The 26,209-nt window shown below is 39.8% G+C and overlaps 1 protein-coding gene across 3 annotated transcripts in view; it reads right to left on the bottom strand.

Annotated features, from left to right (window-relative positions):
- Positions 1-26,209, bottom strand: part of LOC149160944 (nardilysin-like) — a 413,290-nt gene that overhangs the window by 52,729 nt on the left and 334,352 nt on the right. For all 3 annotated transcript variants that reach the window (XR_016261820.1, XM_089436840.1, XM_089436839.1), the window contains exon 13: positions 26,027-26,176. Coding sequence is in view for 2 of the 3 variants with exons in the window: in XM_089436840.1 (XP_089292966.1) it covers positions 26,027-26,176 (150 nt within the window). In the remaining variant the exon portion in view is untranslated. The remainder of the gene's footprint in view (positions 1-26,026; positions 26,177-26,209) is intronic.

Genomic DNA, 26,209 nt, shown 5'->3' with positions numbered 1-26,209 from the left:
TTTTTATTAAGCTATAATGTCATCCATATAAATTGACTAGCCATCACTCTCATTTCATAACCTATCAGTGAACGGCCTGCATTTTCACCAGAGCTAAAATTTCGTATATATAAAGTGACTGGCCATTACTCTCAGATTCAAAGGCTGGGAACACATTCTCAAAATTGTATGCTATAATTTTACATTTGCATCTTTCAGATGTGTTGGAGAGTAGGCATCTCAGGTGAGAGAATAGGCAGGTTTCAGTCCAGAGCAGCAGACTACATATTCAAACTTAGAACCATTATTAAGGAAGCTCATCGCTGCTGTTAGAAGTCTTCTACGGTATTGTGCACTTTTGTTAAGCTTCGACAAGAGCTTTTGACACAGTACCAAGAGACACCTTGTTTCAGAGACTTCATCACATTGCCATTTCAAGCAGCCCCCAAGCTTCCATCATGAGACTACAAGTCAATTCTTGGCCAACTTCAGACAGCACATAGTTTCTCTAACTTCATCCAAAGCACCATGGGTGTCAAGTTTCAGAGACTTCATCACATTGCCATTTCAAGCAGCCCCCAAGCTTCCATCATGAGACTCTACAAGTCAATTCTTGGCCAACTTCAGACAGCACATAGGTTCTCTAACTTCATCCAAAGCACCATGGGTGTCAAACAAGGATGCCCTCTTTCACTGACACTCTTTGGATCTACATTAGTAGGTTGGAATCCTTCCTCCGTGAGCATATTTAGAATAGGGACAGATGCATCCTTAAACAAGTGCTGATCTCACTGCACCTCATTTTGGATGACTTGATCCTATTAGCTTCCTCACCAAAGCACATACAAAAACAGATTGACGCCCTGGCCAGCTTTAATGACCTATGACAAATGAAGAGTGATTTCCCTTAAACTCTTGTCATCCTCAACATGTTGAAGAATGCTGTCTCCAACTTACACTTCTACTTTTGGACAGGGGGGTTGAAATCACAATGTCCTACACCAAGTTGGGGGTCCAGTTGGTGAAGCCTCATTTTAACATGCATCAAGTCCTCCAGCCTATCTCAACGAAGGCTATGGTTCCCTTTCCCTCCTTAAGCGACAGTTTTTCCAAGGCCAATGTCAGAACAACTCATTCAAAGACACCTTTTAAAAACAATTGTTAAAAATACAAACCTCCTTGCAACAGAGATCTGGGGACAAAGCTCACTGCATACAAGAGAATCCATACCCTGATTCTCAAGTGCACCATCTAGTTCAAAGTAGGATACCCTGCCCCTGTTGCTGCACAAACTAGCAGCCCTTGTAAATAGGCAAGAGCTAGAGGGTACAACAACACCCTAGGGAAGAGGCCCACTGTCACCACAGCCTAAGTCCCCTTCTCTTCCCAGACTTTCACCAATGGGAGGAGTCCCAGACTCCAGTATTGCTCACTTGTGATAGATGTGCATCTATAATAGGCTTGAAGTGAGGGCAGGTGGCTCATTCAATGGAAAGGTTCAATAAATGTGTGAGCTTTGGAAGAAGCTAGAGACACTTTCCACGAAAAACCCCTTGAAAGGAAGGCTACACGAGATTTAGGGTTGAGATATTTAGCAAGATATTAGCTCATACAAGGTTAAGGTAGACCAGAGAAAAGGCTATGAATGATATACTTAAACAAGGACTAAATCACAAGCCTTGAAGAAATCTCCAAGTTGAAAGATTAGCTTCTAGGGCTCCCGCTTCGTGTGATGGCTAGGGCATCAATTTTATGGAGATTCCATTGTCGAAATTCTTTCAAAACTTGAGGATGCCTAGAGGAGACACTAAAGAAGAATCTATCCAAACAGAATTCAAAATCTCCTCCTCTATTGGAATTCGCATCAAGCCCTAGAGAGGCCTCCTTATCCTTAAAGGGACAAAGAAAAAGGTGAAAAGAAGAATGATTTTTCGAGTAAGATGTGATCACCAAGGATCTAAGACCCAATGCCTAACTATTGGGAGAATGGAGTCAAGGATAAACCAAGATATGGCAACTCGCTCTTCAAGGAGGCCAAAAGAAGCAGCGTCGCTATCCCTTATGGAGGTAGCTACAAAGCTAATCTAGACTTTTATACTTCGATGACACTTGTTATCAAGTTTTAACGGCACAAATGCAATCAATCCTCTAGAACATTAATTAATTCATCATCTAGGATGAACACAGGCAAAAATTTTCCAATAGTTACAAAGATCAAGCAATTTTTCATTAATTAGGGCACATTAATAGACATGAGACAAAAATATCATGCATTAGACATTCATCAAATCAGAAATATAGCATTAAATGGCACTTACACAACAATGAAGAATATATCCATCCACAAAAATGTCAAAGAAAAGCTCCAAGAATGATAGCGAAATTATCCAAACATCAAAGTTCCTCAATGACATCCAAATTTGTCCTCCAATTGCAGGTCCGAAATTCTCAAGAGAGAGATCAAAGATCCAAGTGATGATGTTTGAGATGAGAGTAGCTCTCATCTATTTAAACATGAGTTTAGAGTTCAAAAATTAAAAGATAAAGCCCCTCTTATACCTAAAATGTCAAGTAGCCCACCCAAGGTTACAAGCCAACCATGATAGCTCAAACTTTAAATCGAATAAGCCTTCTTAAGCCCACACTAGGCTGACATGGAGGCCTAGAAGGGTAGCATTGAAGCCACATGTTGAGGCCAAATGTGCTACGGATGAGAGTGAGGGCCTCAAAAATAATGAATAAGAGGGGGATGCCCTCCAAATGCTGCAACAAGGTTACTTGGGAGTGAGAGCAGGAGAGGGGGGCGACATTTTCAAAAGCTCCAAGCTCAGGAGCGAATTTTTAAATAATATATATTTTTATATATTTTGATGCATATATGTCAACAAAAGCATGTAGAATGATGAGTTAGATATAAAAATCATACAAACATGGATTAAACCATATATCATCAATCATCTAGAAGTTATAATCTTCGTCAACACGTCCACAAGTTACAAGTTCTCATTTATATAGCATGTAAGGGTGCACATAACCAACATAACATCGGGTGCAATCCATCCCTAAACCGAAAATACAGCAACAAATAAGCTCTAGATGGCCTCTAGCATCCAAAAAAATCATGCTACAACAAATAGCTACATATCCTCAAAATCATTGCCTATCTTGGGATCTTTGTCATTAATATCACCCTCTAAAAAATTAACATAAGATAGAAAAAATGTAGCATGTCAAGCCAAGATTTTGTTTGAGTGATGGGTGCATTTTTAGTAGGGTCATGATAGAGGAGTTTGACAACTAATGTCACTAACATCAAGGTACATGGAGGGCTTGGTGCTCTTGATTAAATTTGAGTCCCATACCCTAAGTACATGAAAAAATCCAATGGAAACATTGCAATCCCCCCAATCCTGAAATCTTAAAAAACTGATAAGTATGCTAGATTTTGAGTGAGATCTAAAATTCTACTTTCTCCATCGAAAATCCAATGAGATTGGAACCACTCTCAAACATCCTGAGTCATTTCATGGTAACGTTAAAAATTTAAGTAAAAGGATGAAAATGAAAGCTAAAGGAGAATGTCACTTTTACTTTGAGAATTTAACATTATCATGAATTGCATATCAATACTAGGGACATAAGCTTGAATATTAGGCTTCCCTACTCAAAAACTCTTGTTGCTTTGAAAAAAATTGCGTTTGGAACATCTTTGTGACAAAAAGTTTGTGCAAAAACCAAGGAGTATTTTTTTGTAGGAGCGAATTTCGGGAGCCCACTCCCAGGCTGCTCACGATTTGCTCTTGCTTGGAGCCGCTCCCCCGCAACCTTGTGCTGCTAAACATCTCCAAACCACTATTTGGCCTTTGTGGGCTCCAAATGGGCCTCATGGGTCTCCAAATGGCTTCAAGATTAAGTTGATGCTCCATCAATGAGGGTTGGAAGATGACACATTCCCTCCCATGTCTCCCTAGGAAAGATACAACCTCCTTTGGGCCCTGGATGGATCAACTGTCAAATGTCGGGTGCAATGTGTAGCTGGCTAGGCAACGTGGTCCAAGTGCATCATCATCTCTATATAACTGGGGCACAATCAAGCAATGTGGTGGTGCTGAAGAACCCTGTGGCGTGGCAATCAATGCTCTACATGGTTGGAGGCCCATGGCTCTCAATGCTCATTCTACATTCTACAATTGTCATTGTGACTGGTGGCCCGGGTGTAGGTGTAATGGACAATCGTTCAAATCCAGAAACAATTTCTACAAGTTCAGGTGGAACTTCTTCTTGGTTTTCCTTTGGAGTATCAGTCATCTACCTCCAAACTTGGCTATTCTGCTAAATTAGCAGAACTACTTAATTTTAACCACAATATGATAACCTTTTAATTTCCACGGAATTAAAAAGGAGTTTAAATTTTTGGTTAGTTCCTTATCGTGTCCGCCTTTTCCTTAAATATTTCACACTAACTCTCTGTCATTGATCTTACCTTGCAATCTGACGGTTGTTGGTTCCCCGATCAACAAAACTAATCGGCGATCCTCCACTGTTGATCAAGGCACATTTGATCCAACGGTTAACAACAATATCGGACGGGAATCTTGCGTAATGTTTACCCACCCGATAAAGTGGTTTTCTCTCTCCATCGAGTGCTATGTGTCGGTCGATCAATGGGATCGCTTAGAATTTCTAAAGACAGCTTACCACTTTTTCTCCACCCGATAACTAGCTACACTGATAAAACCGCTTTTCTTCCTTGACTAATGCACGAGCTTATTGGCGCGCGATGACCGTTAGATCTATTGGATCTATAGATCGGACGGTTCTAGACTCCTTTGGGTTAACACGATTTTGTCAGGGTTTTTGTTCTCTGTTCTGTCAAACTTAACACTTCCGCTACATTTTAACTTGTCTCAAACCTTATTCTCCAATGTTTTTAGAACATAACCAAATTATCTCAAAACACGAAAACGCAAGATTTATCATATAATACAGACTTTACACACTCTAATTCAAAAGCCAAACTGCAAATCAACAGAACTCAGAGATATTTCGAGGGATGCAACGCCTCCGGGATTGACCAATTATACACAAAAATACACAGAGATACAATTTCTATAACTTAATCTTATATGGCCAAATCAAGCCAAATCAGTCAAAATCCCTTTACAATCATTCAGAACTTACATAAATACCATTTCATTCTAGCAATCAAATCCTTAATTAATGAATCGAATCTGCCTAATCTTAGACAATATCTAATCTGGTTGATATTCTCCTCGAGAATCTCAACTGAATCTAAACAGCTCGAATTAATTATAAAATCACTCAATCCCTAAATCCTAGCTCAAATCCTATCTAGAGAACTTTGTAAATTGACAGCTAAAGGATCCCACTCCTTTGCTTATAAACCTTTTTTTTGTATTTTTGGAATAAATTCGAAGCCTTTTGTCTTGAAGCCTCATGCTCCTACATCCGTGATCCTTTGGATGACTTGGATCCCATATAGGTAGGCCAAGTCCAAGATGAAAACCCATTGGCAATCATGTATAAGATCCAATGTGTCTCCTCAGCTTCCAATACAACAATCTATTAGTGCAATTTAGTAAGTAAGCTCACTAATCAAGGGCGAAAGTGGACTCTTCATAATAGCTTTCCCTTACAAATTTGGGCTTTAAACATGTATTGGTGTTACCCTCCTAGGTAGGAGTGGTTAATGAAGGACCCTATTAGGTTGTCTCAATATCTCAGGGAATGATAGGTCCATGGTAGACCCATCAAGTGGCAAGTATCATGTGAAATGATGATGGAATGGAATGGGGAAAAAGGGAAGGCTCCAAGCCACATACCATGCTACAAGGGTAGCTATGATGAAGGAGGCCCACATTATGGGTGTATGAATGTAAGGAGGGAGCAATCGTGCTACATCAGTTACCCCGACCTTTGTTTTTCCAACCTTTTTCATTTTCCTTTTGCCTTTTATTGATTTTTTTTTTTATTTTATTGCTCGGGGCTCAAGGGGATGAGAGCATGATGTGTAAGATGTAGCAGTGATTACCCACCTAAGGTGGGGCAAATCATCGCCCACCAGGGGTTAGGACATTCATGGGTTCCTTAATGATGCAAGGGGAGCACTCATAAGGGCACTAGGAACGAGGGTGACAGCCATAATGATAAGGGGTAGAGCTCATGCTTAGCTTTTGCCCACACGCTAAATTTTATTGTCATGGCCATCTTTTGCATTTTGTGGTACATTTCCTGTTGTATGTGGCCATATTATGCTTTTATCTTTCTTTTAGCTGCATCAACCTCTGGGGCATCATTCCAGGCCCGACTTAAGGTGTGGACAAGGGGAAGGGGAGGCTAACATTTTGTGGACCCAACGGACAAATGTGGACCTAGATAAGGAAAATGTGAAAAGGGCTTGTAATGAGTGGAGGGGAGTGAGATATATGAAGTATCGGGATGCAGGACCAAGCAACCAAAATCAAGGTTTCCCATGAACTGCCACTCCTAAAGCTAGTAGCTAATAAAAGAGATCCCACGGTACTAGGATACAGGATTAATCCCCTAATTGAGGTAAGAGAACAAGTGTACAATCTGTTGTCGCACAAAGTGTCTAGGCACCACGACAACGCTCAGAGTAAGGGTTGTCACTCTTGATCCTTAATCACTCCATTTAGACTCCCTCCTAGGCAAGTCAAGGGGGGTAGTCCCTAAGATAAATGGATGAAAAACCCTGTGGAACACAGACTCTAGGAGATTTTAATGATGGGCAACTTGATGAATTTAAATGAACTTGATTGACACTAATGTAACCAAAACACGACCACCAGATAGAAACAATTATAGACCAATGCTTTTATGTTCAATTAATCACAGATTAAGTAAGAAAACAAGTTATCCAGGACAATTTTCCAATATGCAACGAATAATGACAATCATGAATAATCAATATAAACGCCCAACACTGTAACATGCAAGAGACTAGATTCAAAATGATTTTTACTTAATGGCCCAGATCTAGATTTAATCAACTTTCTCCTATAGCCAATATATTTAAAACATTTATCATATCTTGACCATAGAGAAATATCAATTTAATAACACTAAGGAACTTCAAATTTAAATCTTAATTATTCCTTAGGTAATAATTATAAAAGTAAAACAAATCAACGGGTTAAAAAATCGAAATTTTTAATGGGCCACAGGCCACATTAAAAATTTTAATGTTGAAGCACAAACCCCTTTATTTATTTTAACTCCTTACTTGGAGTTCAAATTTTTATATTTTTAATTTTTTTTTAGGATTTTTTAATTTTTTAATGTTTAAATGAATTTAAATGTTTTAGATTTTTTTTTGTTTTTTTTATTTTTAGGATTTTATATTTTTTATATGTTTTTTTTAGATTTTTAATAAAAAATTAAAATCATAAATAAACAATAAAAATAAAAAAATGGAAAAAAACTAAATCGAAATTTATTGTTTTTAATGAAACCTAACCTAAGTAACATAAACAACAAAACCAAAATTAAAATCTAAACGAAAATACAAATAAAAGGACTAACGTAAACTTAATATAAACAAGATTCACATTACAAAAATGAAATAAAAAATCAACTAACGCTAACTAAACAAAAATGAGAACTAACCTAAATAAAGTATATACATAAAAAAATCAAAAGCTTGTATTATTATGCTGTGTAGGTTGGACGGGAGGAGGACTACGAGGGAAGATAATCGTGGTTGTGGAAGGAGGATGTGCGGACTTGTGCAACGATGGCTGGGGTTTCGAGGGGCAATGTAAGAGGTAGCACACAGTGAAAAAAAATGGGGGTAGCAAAACAGGCTTCTTGAGGGTTGGAACAGCTATAGGTTGGTCGGATGGCAGCTGCAGCTGGGGATTAGTGGGAGATGCAACGTGAGGAAGAAGGGATGCACGGATCAAGTGGCAGCAAGGATACAATACGCAGGAGCAAAGGCCGGACAGCATGGAGAACCAAGGGCAGGAATGATGGTGCGGGAAAAATTGCAGCTATGGGATAGCTGGACAGAAGGAGCAATCACAGCAGCATAAGGCAAGGAGAGTTGGGAAGGAGCAGCGTATGGACTGCGGGCTTCTTTTTTTATTACAGGGTTGACGGCAACTTACAGGTGCAGAAATGAGGAGAAACCCAAAAACGCAGGCAAAGGGAGACCCAAAAAAAAAATTCGAAATTTTCCAGAGCATAAACGCAGCAGAAATCGATAGCCCTGCTTCAGATTTCTCGGAAAATTAACTAAAATGATATATCCCTATTTAAGATTTTTAGTGAAACCCTAACGAAATTTCCAGATTTAAGAAAAAAAATTAAATTTAAACCCTTAAACTGCACAAATAGATAGAAAAAAAAAAAATGAATCATATCCCTGGAGAATCACGTGACAAACCCCAGAGATCCAAATCTTACCCAACAGGGTCTAGATCTGGACTCTATCTAAATTTCCTCTTTAGATCTGTGGCTGCACAACAACAATAAAACACCCAAATGACATATACAAAACCCAAAAAAACCCAAGTCAAAAAACTAAAATTAATTACAGATCTATCAGATCTAAGGGGATGTGAGTCCAACTCCACTCAGATCTGATAATCTGAAGTTCTCAACAGCCAGATCTATTGATTTAGCATAGAAAAAAAATTAAATTTTTCAAATTTTAAAGGAGGTACTGAGCTTAAAACCCTTCATGCATCACCCATAAAAAATAGATCTTATGATAAGCCTGAGATCAAATTTAAGTTGGGCTCTTCAGAAAGCACGGATCAGGAGTTCACTGGTTCAACCGAGAACTTCCCCGAACGTCCGATGATCTAAAAAAATCAAGATTTTCCTGCAAAACTCAATTCAGCCATCAACATAGAGCGAGAAAATGATAATAAAATTCAGATTTAATAGAAAAACCTGCTATTATATTCAAAACTTAAATTATCATTCAAACCCTAGCCACTGAGCAAGATACCTGTACTTGAATCACTCTTCAGAAAGCTATTATCAATGGCTAAAAAGAAATCTATGCATGAAAATGGCACATCTTACAGTGTTTCCACAAAGAGTAACACCAACAGAAATTAACCCCAAAGTCTTTCTTTATTGCTCATAAAAAGTTACAAGAGAGCTTTTCGCTTAGTACACAATCCAGAGATCGGATCCTGACTGACAAATGACCTCCTATTTAAAAATAAATCCTCCAACGGCTAGTTCAAGTGATCCTCGTCAAAGCAATCTCGATCGTTGATGAAGATCAAAATTCTTTTTAATCTCATCAGTGGAAATTTTAAATTCTTGAGGAAATTCGAAATTTTCAATTAAATGCATTTTAATTAATTCAAAAATTAAATTTTTGAATTAATTTCCCCAAAATTTTGACTTTGACTTAACCCCAGGGACCAAAGGCTTAAATTTTAGCAAAATAATCAATTTACCTTAGTCCTGGGACCTTTTAAAATTTAATTTTTAAGGACCAACGAATTTTGCTTTCGGAGAATTTAAATTTATCTAGGACCTAGAATTAATTAAATTTTTGGCTTAGGATTTTAATTAATTTTGGCCAGAAAATTTAATTAATTAACCTATGAGGGGATAAATTATTTTTCTAACCCTCAAGACATTTTACATAATGTTTTTTACATTTTTTACATCTCAAAAGGGAAAACCCATTTGCAAGAGACCCTCGCAGACTACCCAATTCTGCAACACAAATATAATCTAGCAAATCAAGCAATTTGTAATAAAATAATCTAACCAAATAGTTAGGATTATTCCCAAATCACTTTTACATAAACTCGATCTAGAACACTAGGACTCCCCTAAGATCCCAGTGATAAAATCCATTCCGGCTTTGGGGTAAGGCTGAACGAAAGCTCTGTCGACCATCCGAGAACGGATCGGTGAAACAAAAAAACCTCACAGAATGTAGATCATCACCAGAAAAGTAGGTTTACCTAGGTAATTACACACACGACACAAATGTGCTGAAATTATTTACATTATACACATGCAGAATGGGTTTACATTATAACATGGTCCTCAGCTAATGATGATAGCTGAATGGCAGGAACATATCGATCAAGCGTTATCCTTTTTGCAAAAAAAGGGGGTGTATTGCTATGGGCCGTTGACACGTAGTGATCAACACAGTCAAAGCCCCTTTTTTCCTCCAAGTCCCCCCAGTATGCCCAAATGTGCCCAAGAAAAGAAAGCATAAACACCCAATTACATAATGAAAAATCATACCTTCGAGGTTGAATGGCCCACCTTCAAACATACAATCATGATAAATGACCAAAAGCACAAAATGGTTGCCTCAGGTGGCGAAGAATAGTAGCACATCGAAATATCAGGTGGCTGCAAGGGGTTGCTAGCTACCAACTAAAGACAAATCTAAAAGAAAATTTCTCCTATAGGGGTCAACTGTACAAAGTAGGATACCCTAGCCTCAACCTGTCTTGTAGTTCCTACACAAAGTTTAACACTGGAAGGCATCTTGTCTTCTCTAGTGCATGACCATATTCCCAAACCATCAACCACTATTTATGTTGTTATGGAGAATTTAATACTATAAAATAATTGTTTATATTATATTATATGATGAATTGAGCGATGTCCCTACATTTGACGACTCCTAACTTAAATATAGGTTGGTGCCTTTACATTCGGGGTCATGATATTTTGATCATGACCCTTCTTCCTAAATTATTCTCAATATCATAGTTTTCCATAGCATAGTTATACATAATTTTATACTTATCATCACCTTCCCCTCATGGAATGCTTTGTCTTCAAAGCATAGGTAATGAGAGAAGTTGTTGAAGAAAATCTTTTGTTTCCCAAGAAGCGTCTTCTTTCGGTAGGCTCTTCCATTTGATGAGATATTCTTTGATTACTCGAGAACGTTATCGCTTTCCTCTTGTGTCAATTATAGCTTCGGTTCTACTACAACTTCTCCTTCATTATTCAATGTAGGAAGTGTTGTTTGATGTGTTCCCAACATCTTTTTTAAACAAGAAACATGGAAAACATTATGGATGCGACTTGTTTCTAGTAATTTCAAACCATAAGCTACTTGACTAATTTTCTTGATGATTTGAAATAGTCCATAAAACTTAGGAGCTAGTTTGTTTTTGCATCCTTGTTTTAATAATAGTTGTTTGTAAGCTTGGAGTTTGACATATACCCAACTCCCTCGCTAAATTCCATTTCTGATCTGTGTTGGTCAACTTCTTGTTTCATTGAGTTCCTTGCAATATTGAGATTCTCCTTTAGTTTTTGAATGACTTTTTGTTTCTCCTCTAGTTGATCTTTTACGATTGGAACTTTTATATCATTTATTGCTAATTCCTTCCATTTTGGAGGCTCATAACCATAGAGAGCTTGAAATGGTACGGAGACAGTTTAGCAACTATACGCTTAACACTGGTCCATTTGGGAGCATGCATGCAATTAGAGATTGAGAGACTTTTTCTTCTCTTGAGTGGTGGAACATGCATGGAGGGGCTACTCCACTTCTACAGACTTTGGCATTGGGGGTGCTATCACAGGTGGTAAACACTTCTTCTGCAGAGAGGTGTTGGAGCTCTTATTCTTTCATCCACAGTGTTAAAAGGAACAGGTTGAGTTTAGACCAGGCAGAGAGCTTGGTTTATGTTCATTACAACTTGTGATTGTTGTCCCATCACTGTGATGATCCAAAGACTAATAAAGACCTATTGATTTGGGACAAGAATCCAGAGGAGCCCAATTTGAAGGATGGAGTGTTGCGATTAGAGCAATTAAAGGATGCTCTTATCCAGGTATGTCCATTGTGGTATGAATTTTCCTTATAAAGCATTTCTCTAATTCATGTTTTTAATTTTTTTGTTAACTAGTGTTTTTTCTTTGCATGAATTTTTTGAGTGATTCCAGGATGATGATGATCTTGTTGAGATGCCACCTCCATCTGGTCCCTTGGTTCCTAGGTTCCATGGTTCAACACCAACAGCAGGGGGTTCGTCTTCATCAATTTCAGTGCCACTACCACAACTTCCACATGCAGCATCTTCTTCATTGCCACCATGTGGAGGTTCGCCGCCATGTTCTCTTCGTGGTGGAAGGAGGAGAGATTAGTAGATATATTCACAATTGTGAATATACTTCTTTTGTCATAGATTAATCATTAGACTTGTAGGCTTGTGAATTTGAACCTTTTTTGTCTTGGCGGTGACCAAGTGACATATTTTGTAAACATTATTTGAATTTCGGACATGACAAATGTTGACAGTTGCTCACTTGCTAGATAAATCATAATATGCTCTATGTTTTATGTTTTATAATATGCTTAAATGTTTTATGTTTTATAATATGCTTAAAAATTTGATGTATGTTTGTAATTGCTAGAATATAGATGGTTGATGTACATACTAGTAACTACAATGGAATCATGGATGCCATATCTATCTTGATTTATGCAAAAATATGCATGTTTTCATGTCTTCTACAACTAATTTGGTATTTGGGATGTTTGTTTTGAGTATAAATGCAAAAAAAAAAAAAATATATATATATATAGCAGACGCTTCGCTTCCTAGATTTTTGGAAAATGACGCTTCCGCGTCCCCGCTTCCAAAAAATGTCCTTGTTTCGTCCCTGCTTCGTGCAACATTGGTAGAGGTTGCGCAGAGCCAGAAGGGCCTGCGTCATCCACGCAGAGGTTGCAGGAGTGATGCAAAAGCCCAGAGAGGTTGCACAAAGCCTCAGTGGGTTGATGTAGAGGGTTTCAGGCTGTAGCAGAGGTCAGTAGGACCTACACTGGGTTTAGGAAAGTGATGGAAGTTTGTCTATCTATGGGTAAGCCAGTTTGGCACCCTGTTGTATAACAAAATTGCTGAATAATAAAATCCTCCCTTGTTGCGTCGGTTTTCCAACATTGGGTTTTTCTGGGGACATTAGTCCAAAATAACTATGTCAATGTGTGCATATTTTTGTTTTTGCATTACGATATGATATTTGCAGCAGTATTTATTTTAATGTTTGTTGAACTAATTTCATGAATAACTTATGATGAAATAAGTAGGAAAAGTAAATCAGTTGCTGCAGTGATAGAATTTTCACATGGTATCAGAGCAAGTAACTAGAGACAGAAAGGGAAAATCAGTTATGGGTGGAGACCACGATGCAGAGGCATCCACCTCAGGGGACTCATGCAGATTTTCGGAAGATTGCACAAGATAAAGAGATTTCGATTTCTCTATGTTGGCTTCCACGTTGGAAGAAGAAGTGGCGTGCTTGACTAGTGTTGCATCATCATAAGTATGGTATATAGACAGTGGAGCCTCGTGGCATATGACGGGAATCAGGGAGTGTTTCTCAGAATATCGAGAAGAGAAGAAGAACTTTCAAATCACCATGGGGAACAAGGCAAAGTGTACTCTAGTAGGAAAGGGTACCATAGTTTTTCAGACATAATCGGGAGAGCGGTTTCGTGCCACAAATGTGCTTCATGTGCCAAGATTGGGGATGAACTTACTTTCCGTGTCACAAGTACAAGGCAAGGGCTATGACGTCTACTTCATCAAGGAAAAGGTATACGTCAAACACCCAAACTAGAAAAGGAAAGTGCAGATCGAGATCAAAAGTAATCAGTTGTACAAATTACAACTAGAATCTCCAATGGCACTAATAGGCAATCATGGGGACAAAGACTTGAACAAACTATGGCACAGAAGGATGGGTCACTTGCACCATGGAGCTCTGAGAATTCTCAGGAGCATTGTAACAGGTGTTCCGAATCTAAGTACAAAACGAGATGATGTATGCAGGGGATGCGCTCTAGGAAAGTATGCCAAGGCGACATTTCCTAGGAGCAACCACAGGGCCAAGAGTGTACTAGGATTGATACACTCAGATATCTGCAGACCTATGTCCGTCAAAGCTCTCAGTGGTGCTGAGTATTTCCTTACCTTCATTGATGACCACTCGAGGAAAACTTGGATCTATTTTTTGAAAACCAAGGATGAGTTTTTCTATCGATTCAAGGAGTTCAAGGCTCTAGTGGAGAATTTGACAGGTAAGAAAATCAAAGTCTTGCACTCAGATAATGGTGGAGAATATGTCGATAAGGACTTCACTGATTATTGCACTAAGGAGGGCATCAGAAGAGAATGGACAACTCCCTACAATTCGGAGCAGAATGGGGTGGCAGAAAGGAAAAATAGGACTATTGTGGAAGCAACTAGGGCCATGTTGTATGATCAGGATATGCCAAAATTCCTGTGGGTAGAAGCATGCAACACAACTATCTATGTTCAGAACTGGACTCCTCATCGGGCATTGGGCAAGATTACTCAAGAGAAAGTCTTCACTGAGAAGACACCTGAAGTCAGTCATTTCAGGATATTTAGGAGTTTGGCATATTGTCGCATACCCGAAGAAAAGAGGAAGAAGCTAGATCAGACTGCAGAAAAGGAGTATCTGGCAGGATATAGCGAGAACGCAGAAAGGTAGTAGTACGACGAGATATAAAGTTCATGGAGGACAGAGCTTTCAAAATATCTCGCGAAATGCCTTCCAAGGAGCAATAGAAAAAGGATTCGTTGGTCATGCATCTTCAACCAATAGAAGTGAAGAATCCTTCCTCAGACCAAGAAGATTCTCAGGATGAGGAAGAGGAGCAAACAGAAGCACCTGTTGGCAGAGGAAGAACCAACAGGGAACTTCGTCAGATTCTGCGTGATGTAGAGAACTTCATCAGAGAGCCAAGGAATGGTAAAAGGGAGCGAAAACATCCAAACAAGTATGAAGCGTTAGTAGCTTAGGATGGAGAGCCTACCAGCTTCAAGGAGGCAGCTCAACATCAGGTCTAGCTAGATGCGATGGTGGAGGAGTATAACACCATAATGGTAAATGGTGTCTGAAAGGTGGTGTCAAGGCCTCAAGACAGTTCTGTGATAGGTTCAAGATGGATCTACAAGATCAAATATGTTGTGGATAACAGTATTGAAAAATACAAGGCCAGGTTTGTGGCTAACGGGTATGCTCAAAAGGAAGGGATTGACTATGAGGAAACCTTCGCCCCAGTAGCCAGGTAGGTATACATCTATTAGGACTGTGATATCTCTTGCAGCCTAGATGGGATGGGAGATCCATCAGATAGATGTCAAGACGGCCTTTTTGAACGAGGTAATAGAAGAAGTATACATTGAACAACCAAATGGCTTTGAAACTCACGAAGAAGTCTCATGTATGCTGACTGAAGAAAGCCTTGTATGGGCTGAAGCAAGCACCAAGAGTGTGGTATGGTCGAATAGATGGCTACTTGCAGAAGATGGAGTTTGTCAAGAGTGACACAGATCTGAATCTCTACTATATGGTCGTAGAGAGCGAGCCACTTATTTTAGTATTATATGTGGATGATCTCTTCCTGACAAGATCATCCAAACTCATTGAAGACTGCAAGAAGAATCTAGCCACAAAGTTTGATATGAAGGATCTAGGACGAATGCACTATTTTCTAGGATTGGAAATTTTGCAGCAGAAAGGAGAAATCTTCCTTGGGCAAGCAAGGTATGCTACAGAAATTCTGAAAAGGTTCGAGATGGGAGACTATAGACCTATGGCTACGCCAATGATCACCAACTGGAAGAAGATTGATGCATCAGAACACAAGGATGTCGATCCCACCCTATACCTACAGCTCATAGGGTCCCTGATGTATCTAATCAATACCAGGCCAGATATTTGCTATGTTGTCAACACCCTCTGTTAGTTCATGGTGGAACCAAAGAGGGCTCACTAGGCAGCAGCCAAGCACATTCTCAAGTATTTACAGGGAACAGTTGATTATGGGCTCTTGTACAACAAGGGGAAGAATATCAGGTTGAGTGGATTTACTGATGTAGATTGAGTAGGAAGTTCAGTGGATCGTTAAAGTACCTCTGGGTATTGCTTTCAACATTGGATTAGGAATAACCTCCTGGTGCAATAGGAAACAGAAGTCTGTGGCTCTGAGCTCGTCTGAGGCAGAATATATGGCAGCAAGCACAACTTCGTGTGAGGCCATATGGCTTAGAAAACTGTTGGTAAACCTATTCAGAAGAAATATGGAGGCGACCAGGATCATGTGAGATAATCAGAGTTGCATCAAACTCTCTGAGAATCCAGTATTTCATGATAGGTCAAAGCATATTGATATCCGGTGTCACTTTGTCAGAGATTGTGTTCAATGTGGAGCTATACAGTTGAGCTACACTCCTATAGGGGGACAAGTGGCAGATATCCTCACCAAGGCCCTTGCAAAGTCAAAATTTGACTATTTCAAGGAAAAGATGGGGATGGTAAAGAACCCCTTCCAGAAGTAGTGTGTTAGCAGCACGGATGAAGAGAGAGTTGCAGTGTAGATGCAGTGTTGGGAGAAAGGACCAACAGCAACACAGATGCAGAGGGAGTTGCAATGCAGATGCAGTGTTGGGAGAAAGGACCAACAGCAGCACAGATGTAGAGGAAGGTGCAGTGTGGATGCAGTGTTGGGAGAAAGGACTAGCAGCAACACGGATGCAGAGGGAGTTGTCATACAGATGCAGTAGTGGCAGTGGCAGAACCATGGGCAGCAGTGGCAGTGGCAGAACCATGGGCAGCAGTACAAGATGCAGTAGTGCGGAGGATGTTGGGCAGGGAGGCCTAGCATCAACACAAGTACCAATGATGGATGATCAGAGTAATACTCAGTGAGGAGTATTGCTAGAGCACAGTCCTCGCTAAGAGGGAGTGTGGATTTGGGGTAGCATCGGATGTGCTCTAGCCACGAAATTTTGTGGAGAGGTTGGGGCAAATGAGATCTCCAATACCCAGAAAGGGTTTGGGCAGATTCTAAACAGATCAAGAGATATTAAAATAGTTAATATTTTTAATGGAGTCCCTAAGTCTAAACTTAGGGAAAATAAAATATTAATATGTATTAATATGAATCTGTGTTATAATGGTCCAAAAGACATGGATCAAGCCAAATCTAATCTTAGCCGTTGATAAGAGGAGGCTTGACGGGCACTTGGAGAACACTTGGAGAACACATTGAGGGAGACCAGTAAGTTCAATTCATGGAGCGGGGTTTACTGAGAAATTGAACTAGTGGTCTGGAGAGCAGTTAGGGGGCAGCAAGTACAGAATAGAGAGACAGGAGATCAGCGCAGAAGAGGCAGACGCAAAGCCAGAGGAAGCCACGCAGAGGCAGCAGAGACTACGCAGAGCCAGAAGGACCTGCGTCATCCACGCAACGGCTGCAAGAGTGACGCAAAAGCCCAGAGAGGCTGCGCAGAGCCTCAGTAGGCTAACGCAGAGGGTTTTAGGCTGACGCAGAGGTCAATAGGGCCTACGCTAGGTTTAGGAAAGTGCTAGAAGTTTGTCTATCTGTGGGTAAGCTAGTTTGGCACCCTGTTGTAGAAGAAGATTGCTGAATAATAAAATCCTCCCTTGCTGCACCGGTTTTCCCACATTGGGTTTTTCCGGGGACATTAGTCCAAAATAACTGTGTCAATGTGTGAATATTTTTGTTTCTGCATTACGATGTGATATTTGCAGCAGTATTTATTTTAATGTTTATTGAAGTAATTTCATGAATAACTTATGATGAAATAAGTAGGAAAAGTAAATCAGTTGCTGCAGTGATAGAATTTTCACAATATCCCATCTGTAATGGCTAGAAGAATGATGCAAGTCCTCCCTTTCTCTCCCATGGTTAGACACAACCTCATATGGGCTTTGGATCAGCTGCCAAGTGTGTGATGCAAGAATGTAGCTAGCTGGGCAAGGTGGTCTAGGTGCATCATCATCGTCAAATAAGTGGAACACAAGCAAGAAATGGATGATATTGATGGATCCAATGATGTGGCAATCTTCTTTCTGCTATAGTCGAGGCCCATGGCTCTCAATGCTCACCCAACAAATGTTAATATGACCCTCAAGAGGGCTTGGACTCCATATTGGGAGACCAAGCCCTGGATGAAGACCCACTTGCAATCTTGTATAAGATCTAATGTGTCTCCTCACCTTGCAATACAACAAATCATTAGTGCCATCGAGTAAATGAGCTTACAAACCATCGAACCAAGTGGACACTTCATAGGGACATAGCCTTCTATAATAGGCTTTAGAGTGTATAGGTGTCTCCAAGTTCAAGAAGAAGGTTAACGAAGGACCCTATTAAGTGGTTTCAACTTCTAAGGGAGTGGCAAGTCCATGGCACATCTGTCATATGGCAGGTGTCATGTGATATAATGATGGAACAGAGTGGGCATCAGGGGAAGGGTCCAAGCCACATGATATGGTAGAAGGGTAGCTTTAATGAGGGAGGTCCACACTTGGGTGTATAGATGTAGGAGGGAGTAATTATGGTACATGAGTTACCCCGACCTTTGTTTTTCCACCCTTCTTCACATGTCTTTTGCCTCTTATTGATTTTTCCTTTTAAACTGCTTGGGGATCCAGGGGATGAGAGCATAATGTGAATGATATAGAAGTGAATACCCCCTTAAGTTTGGGCAGTTCATCGACCACAAGGGGTTGGGACAATCATGGGTTCCTTAACGATGTAGGGGGCCAATATAGGAGCCCTAGGAACCAGGGTGATGACCATAATGCTAAGGCAATAGAGCTCATGCTACCTTTTGCCCACATGCTAAATTTGTATGTCCCAACCATCCTTTTCATTTTATGGTACTTTTCCTGTTGAAAGTGACCAAATTATGCTTTCAACTTTCTTTTTAGCTACATCAACCTCTGAGGCATCATTCCAGGCCTGACCCAAAGTGTGGATAAGGGGAAGGAGAGGCTAACTCCTTGTGCTCCCAATGGACAAATGTGGACCCAGATGGGAAATAGGTGAAAAGGGGTCAAATAAGCAGAGGGGAGTGATGTACGTGGTGTCGAGAAGCGGGACCACCCAACCAAAATCGAGATTTCCCATGTAGTGGCACTTCTAAAGCTAGTATCCAATAAAGGAGATTTCACGAGTCTAGGATACAAGGTTAACCACCAAATTGGACAAGGGGACAAGAGTACAAACCAAGCCCATTCTTTTTGCCCATGTCCAATAGTGTCTGTGATAATTAAGCAAAGATACCCAACTACATAATGAAAAGTCATATTTTCAGGATTGGACGGCCCACCGTCAAACATACGATCATAACAAATGTGTGAGGAATCATAATGGTTGGCTCAAGTGGCGAGAATAGTGGCACATCGAGCTATCTAATGGCTGCAAGTGGTTGTTGGCTGCCAGCCGAGGATCATCTAGGACAAAAATTTCACCCATGGGTGTCACCCATAGGTGGTGGGTAACCGGTCTCATGAGTCTCCTGATGTAAAATAATCCTACAAACTGATCCAAATAAGGGTATAGAAGACGGTGCTTTCCGTCCCGTGTCTCAAAGATGAGACAACACTTCTTTGGCCCTCGAATCAGTTGCCAAACCTTGTATATATTGTAAAGTTTCCTAGGGGCACCATTAGTCCAAGTGCATCATCTCGCATATAATGTGGGGCACTGGACAAGTTGCTAAAGGTGTTAAAGCAGCCCATGGCATGAGATAATGCTCTATCACATGATGGAAACCCATGGCTCTCAATGCTTCCTGTACAATTGTCATTATGATCCTCTGGTGCACTTAGGCCCCAGTTAAGTTGCCCAGCCCATGATAAAACCGCCTGCTAATCCTGTATAAGATCCAACGTGTCTCGGTTGGGGGCACCACTAGTCCAAGTCCATCATCTCGCATATAATGTGGGGAAATGAACAAGTTGCTAAAGGTGTTGAGGATGCCCATGGCATGAGATAATGCTTTGTCACATGATGGAAACCCATGGCTCCAAAACCTCCCCTACAAGTGTCAATATGATCCTCTGGTGAGCTTGGGCCCTAGTTAAGTTTCCCAACCCATGATGAAACCACCTGTCAATCCTGCTTAAGATCTAATGCATCTCCTCACCTTCAGACACAACAAGTCGTTCATGCAATTGAGTGAATGAGCTTGTTAATCAAGGGTAGAAATGAGACTTCATAGTGGGCTCCCCTTCCAAATTTGGGCTTTGAACATGTAATAATGATACCTCCCCTAGGTAGGAGTGGCTAGTAAATAACCTTATTAGGTGTTCCTAGCCCCTAAATGGAAGGACATGTCCAAGGTACATCCTTCAAGTGGTAGGTGTCATGTGGATAATGATGAGGTGAATAAGGACATAGGGGTCTCAAGGCGAAATGCCATGGGCTCAAGGGTGGTAATGGTGAGGGATATCCACATATTTGGGTGTATGAATGTAGGATGGAGCAATCATGGTATATGAGTTACTATGACCTTTGTATTTCCACCCTTCTTCATTTGCCTTTATTTTTATTTTATTTTACTACTCGGGGCTCCAAGCGATGAGAGCATGCTATGTATGATATAGCAGTGATTACCCCCATAAGGTGGGGCAATTCATCGCCCACTAGGGGTTGGAACATGCATGGGTTCTTTAATGATGCAAGGGGCACTCAAAGGGGCCCTAGGAACCAAGGTGATGGCCATAATGATAAGGGGTAGAGCTCAAACTTGCCTTTTGCCCACGTGCTAAATTTTATTGTCCTGGCCATCTTTTGCATTTTGTGGTATTCCTTCCTTTCTTATGTGGCCATAATATGCTTTTATCCCTTTTATTTTGCTACATCAACCTCCAGGACATTGTTCCCGGCCCGACCGAGACATTTGTACAAGGGGAGGGGAGTACCTGAGCCTTGTGGACCTAGTGCTCATGTGGACCCTGAGAGGGAAGATGATGAAATAGGGCATGTAATGTTTGGAGGGGAGTGAAAAATGTGGAACGAAAAAATGGGACCACGCTACCAAAATCAGGGTTTTGCAAATAGTGCCCATCCTAAAGTTGTAAGCTAGTAGAGCAGATCCTATGAGACAAGGGTTGAGGATTAACCCCCTAATTAAGGGAACAAGGCTACAGTCAAAACCCTTCCTTTTTCTAAGTCACCCAATGATCAATACCCAAGTGTCCAATTGCACAATGAACAATCATACCTTTAGGATTGGATGGCCCACCTCCAAACTTACGATCATGAAAAATAGGCAAGGGAACATATCACTGACTTAGGGAGCGCAGATAACTGGCACAACATCAGCTACACTGGTAGCTGTCAACGGTTGCTGGTTGTCGGCTGATGACAAATCTAGGAGGAAATTTCTCTTGTGGGGTTACCCATTATTGGTGCGTAACAGAGACTTCTTTGAGGGATGTATGAGCTTAGTATTCATCAGAATAAATCCTAAGAAGCCCTTTCTCCTCCCTGCCTTGACTTGGAAGCACTTCTTCACATGATTATTCATAAAACCCTAGGTCTTGTGCAAGTTTCTTATAGGTCTCTTAAAGGGAGCGAAGTACCCTTGAAAGCCTCTTACTGTCACATAGTCTCCCTTGAGAGGTCTTATCCATTGTATTCAAAACCAAAACCAGTGACCGAACCGGTCCACCTAATAAACCAAGTTTCAAACCGAGGCTAGTCAGACCTCAATGAACCAGTTTTTAAAAAATACATGAAATAATTAATTTTTAATTAAAAAAACTAATTTTAAGATTTAAAACCATGATTCCAAACCAATAGAGACAACATATGCAAAGTTTGCTCATCTATATACCATGTAAAGGTGAATATACCAAAATGGCACTAAGTGCAATACATATCATCGACAAAATACATAAGCAATGAGGCTCCAAATGGCCTATGAAGTCCAAAAACAATGCTACAAGCTATGGGGGCATTGGCCTACTACAAGACTACAAGTATATATCAGTGATCAACATGATCATTCTTCATCGTGATCAGACTCATCACCACTACTTGACATAGGATCCTCAACAAAAACTACATAAACATCGTCTGGATCAAAGTCTGAGGATGCCTCAGCCTCATCTGCAACCTTAGTAGTAGCACCAGTAGCAATGAAACTAGACCTAACGGAAGCACAAGTTGTTCGAGTTGCAGACTAGTACCTTCCATTGGCTGTTTTCCTTTGCTTGATCCAACTACTAGTTCTAGTCCAATGGTGCTACCAAATCTGCATTGGGATCAACCCCCCTAACTCCATGTCAATATCAAAATCAAGATCAAACTCAGTTGCTTCAATCTCCTCCAGCCATTCTATTGTTGGATCAATATCGTCAAACACAATGGGATCTAAATCAGATCTTTTGTTCATCAATTGGTTGCGCCTTAGTCAAAGATTGTATTGCACAAAGACAATATCATTTAACCTTTTTTGTTCCAGACGGTTTCTCTTCTTCGTGTGTATATGCTCAAAAAACAAACCAATTACGCTCACAACCTGAAGCATGGCAAGTTTGGCTGAGGACACTAACTGCAAACTTTTGCAATTGAGAAAATTGGTTTGTCAAATGACTCCCACCAATGTGCAGCAAAGAAAAAGACATTAATTAGTAACTTAGTTCACTTCATTAGTTATTTATAAGTATTTACGGACAAATTGCCCTGTAAATTTGTAAACAATTGAACTTTAAAAGAAAAACAAATTGGAATTTCTTACCTAGTTGATCCACGTCTCTTTCCATCTTTCCCAAGTTTTTGCCAAAGGTACCTACTGCCATACTGAAAAGAGTAAGTTGTTTATGTATTTCAAACTGGTCATAATGGTTAGGGACCATGCGCTCCCAGCAATCATATAACCCATCTCTGACCTCCCTAGTCTGCACATTTCCTAGCCAAGTTTTGCAATGATACTTTGGGTTCAAAAAATACCCAGCTGCAAGCATTGGACAATGGATTTGATTGTTCCATCTATTGTCAATGATCTCACAAATATGTCCATATTTAGCTAATCTATCTTTGTAAGTTGCTTGTATTTGCTCATTTTCCTAATCCATAGCCTCATAGATGTAGCCCATGGTCAATTTTTCCCCATCCACCATCCATAGCACCTTAATAAGGGGCTCGCCAATTTTCACAACCTCTGCAGATTTTTTCCAAAAGTAATTGTAAAAAAAAAAAAAATTCCTACAAGTTTTTTTTGTTGAGAAATGAGACATTGCAACGTAAGGAAGTGAGTTTCAAATCTTGTAATTGCTGAACAAACAAGCACTTTGCCCACAATGTTTTTCCTCATTGGGCTCAATACCCATGTGTGGTTGTAGATGTATTTTGTGATGCATTTGGCATCCTCTACAACGGTTTTTACCCACTCCACTTTGTCTATGTCCTCAAGCATGAGGTCTATGTAATGTGCAACACATGTTGTCCAAAATATGGTCTTATATTTGGACTCCAGCATCATTCCAACAAAACCATAGTATGAGACATTAACTGTGATGACCTGCACAACGTCTGCATAATCTCTTCCAAAAGTTCAAATAGAAGGTTTCCATCCTTCACCTTATCAGATGATCAACTGATCTCAAAAGCATGATTCCTTGAAGGAAAGAAACAAGGAGATTAATGATTATGTGGTTCTTTCCATCGATCCATCCATCTGACATGATGGAAAAACCTATTTTGGCCCATGACTCTATATATTTAGTCAAATACTCATCAATGGAACAAATCTCTTTTTGCAAAAGAGTTCCCCTCAGGTCATGCACACTAGGGCCTTTGAAAGCCCTTTCCTGCAGCGATAACAAAGTCCCACATAGCTTGGTAATAAGGTGAGCAGCCATCATTAAATGGGATATTTGCATCATACCACCATCTAGCAATGTATTCAAAAGAATATTTTTTGCATTGTCTTTTCCAATGGTCAATCCAAAGTGGGTTGACGTTGAGTTAGCCATGGTTGGGATGAAGTGGGATTAGCAAAGGAAGTGGTGGTAGAAGTTGAGAAATACTTCTAGATGTTTATCCTCTTTTTTCCTTTAGATTGTTGGCCTTGATTATAATACCCAAAAGTAGGAGGAACACAGTGAAAGGGGTCATTGGTAGAAGGAATAGAAGAGGAGTCTTGAATCTCAAAATCACCATACCCACCACCTCTCGTGGCTTGTAAAATTTCATTCTTGCAATTTCTTCTTGGATAGTCTTATCCCTAGCCTTATTCTCCTTAAACTTCTCAAACTTGGCAAAGTATTCTGCCCTACCATCCCCTATCACTTCCTTTGGTGATTCACATGACTTTACTTGGCCTCTTACCCCAACCAAGTGTTGTTTGAACCTATGAATCCCCCCCTCCCCCTCCAATAGATTTATCGCAAAATTTGCAGATCATTTTTCCATCAATCACATCACAATGAGCCCATGCAGTGTCCCTGGCTTTTGGAGGCATGGTGGCTAGAAATATTTCAAATTTGCAAAATGAAAGAAATATGCAAATTAAAAAAAAAAAAAATGCGGCTAAGTAAAATTGAAAACCTAAGATAAATTTGGGAAAAAAATGAGCAATATTTGGCCTAAAAAAATTAAGACTTGAAAACTAACAGTTGAACTTGAAATTTGATAGCATAGAAAACATAAAAAATTAAATATATGGACAGCAATAAAATATGGATTTTTTTAAGTGAAAATCCTTATCTAGATACGCAAGCTAGCTCCCTTAGCCTCCTCTTGGAGATGCCAACTCCACTAACAGCTCCAAACTAGCTCCAAGTCCAACTCCAAGCCTCCAAGATGAATACTCCAGCAAAGACTCAACACTCTCCAAGCTCCCAATGAAGCTCACAAAAACTCTGAATGAGATGTGTGAGGCAAATGAGAGGGAAGACCTTGTTTTATTGGCTTGGAGGGGCTGTTTTTGGAAGGAAACAACCCTTAGTTTCCCTCAAAACCACCTCAAAAATCGAAAAACACAGGTTTGGTGAGTCCGCGGCCGGCCTGGCAATAAACCAGCCAGTTTATGGTAAAACAGGTCGGTTTCGTCATAAACCAGTCGGTTTATACCAGGTTTGACCAAAAAAACGGAGGGGAGGGTAGGTAAACCCTGTTTTTCTACCGGTCTGGTGGTCTTGGCTTATGAACTGGCCAGTTTAACCGGTTTACGGTTCGAAATGGCTGGTTTTTAATACTATGGTCTTATCTCATCACCTAGCACCATAAGCCTTAGAATATCCATCAAAAAGGTGATTATTATTCTACCGCAACTCCTCCCATCAGTAAAAGTCTGTAAAAAACAAGGGACATTGGTTGTGGTGACAGTGGCCCATTGTCTCATTGTTATCACCTAGTCTAGCTCTTTACCCCAGAGGGTTTCCCTCCTTAGAGCCTGCTAGATTGTGAGCTAAGTTGCTAACACAGCACATTGACACTACTAGAGCACATGACAAACATTGTGACTCATCTCTTCAAACACTATATAAAAAGATTACATTGTTTGAATGTATCATCATCCTATCAATTATTAATCATTTATTAAAATATATTAGTGTACATTCCTACGTGCATGTACATTCAAGTCACAGGTCTGCAGTAAATCACACAATTCTTCCATTGAATTTTCTAACATTTATCTGTGCTTATATGAGCATACATTTGAGGAAAATAAAAAGAAATTATCACATGCAGTTCAAATTTCCTCTCCACAAAAAGACTGCATGATTACAGATTGCTCATAATATGTGTCTGGTTGGTTAGAGATCATACACTGTTAATTAGATTTAGATCCTTCCGACTACTTTTGTGTCTATGGAAGTTTTAGATATTTGAAATCAGTGGTTATCACAACAATAAATCTTCAGACAAAGATAAAACAAAATAAAAGGATTTTTATTAGATCATAATCTATTCTAAATTTAACTTGATTAATGACAGCACTGTTGCTCAACAAATAAGGAAACTTGCATTTTCTTAAAAACCGTAGAACTAGTCTAGAACCTAAATTCAGCTTTATATATCCATCATGGCCATAGAATAGCAATTTATACACATGATTAGTGAAGAAGAAAATAGCAGGCTGAGAAATATTCAGAAAACCCAACAAACAGATAAAATTATCCTAGTCTCATTTAGAAGAATAACCTGATCAGTCATCAAAATATTTTGGAAATGATGTTTTTTCAGTTTTACCTCAAAACGATCCGCAGCCGGTGTAAAGGTTGTCAAGAATTTTAGAATTTTTGATGCTAAAGCTGGTAGCTTTTCATTGAACCCAGAAATCTTTAACTCAAGTTTGTCTCCTAAAACAGAAAATGTCGTGTCCAATCTAGCAACATTTGCCTGCATTTAACACATTGTTAAAATGTTAGAAGT

This window comes from Pinus tabuliformis, chromosome 5_2 (assembly GCF_031772625.1).
Source record: "Pinus tabuliformis cultivar Carrire ecotype Pingquan chromosome 5_2, CPIR1, whole genome shotgun sequence".
Lineage (NCBI taxonomy): Eukaryota > Viridiplantae > Streptophyta > Pinopsida > Pinales > Pinaceae > Pinus > Pinus tabuliformis.
This window is presented reverse-complemented; position numbering and strand designations above follow the sequence as displayed.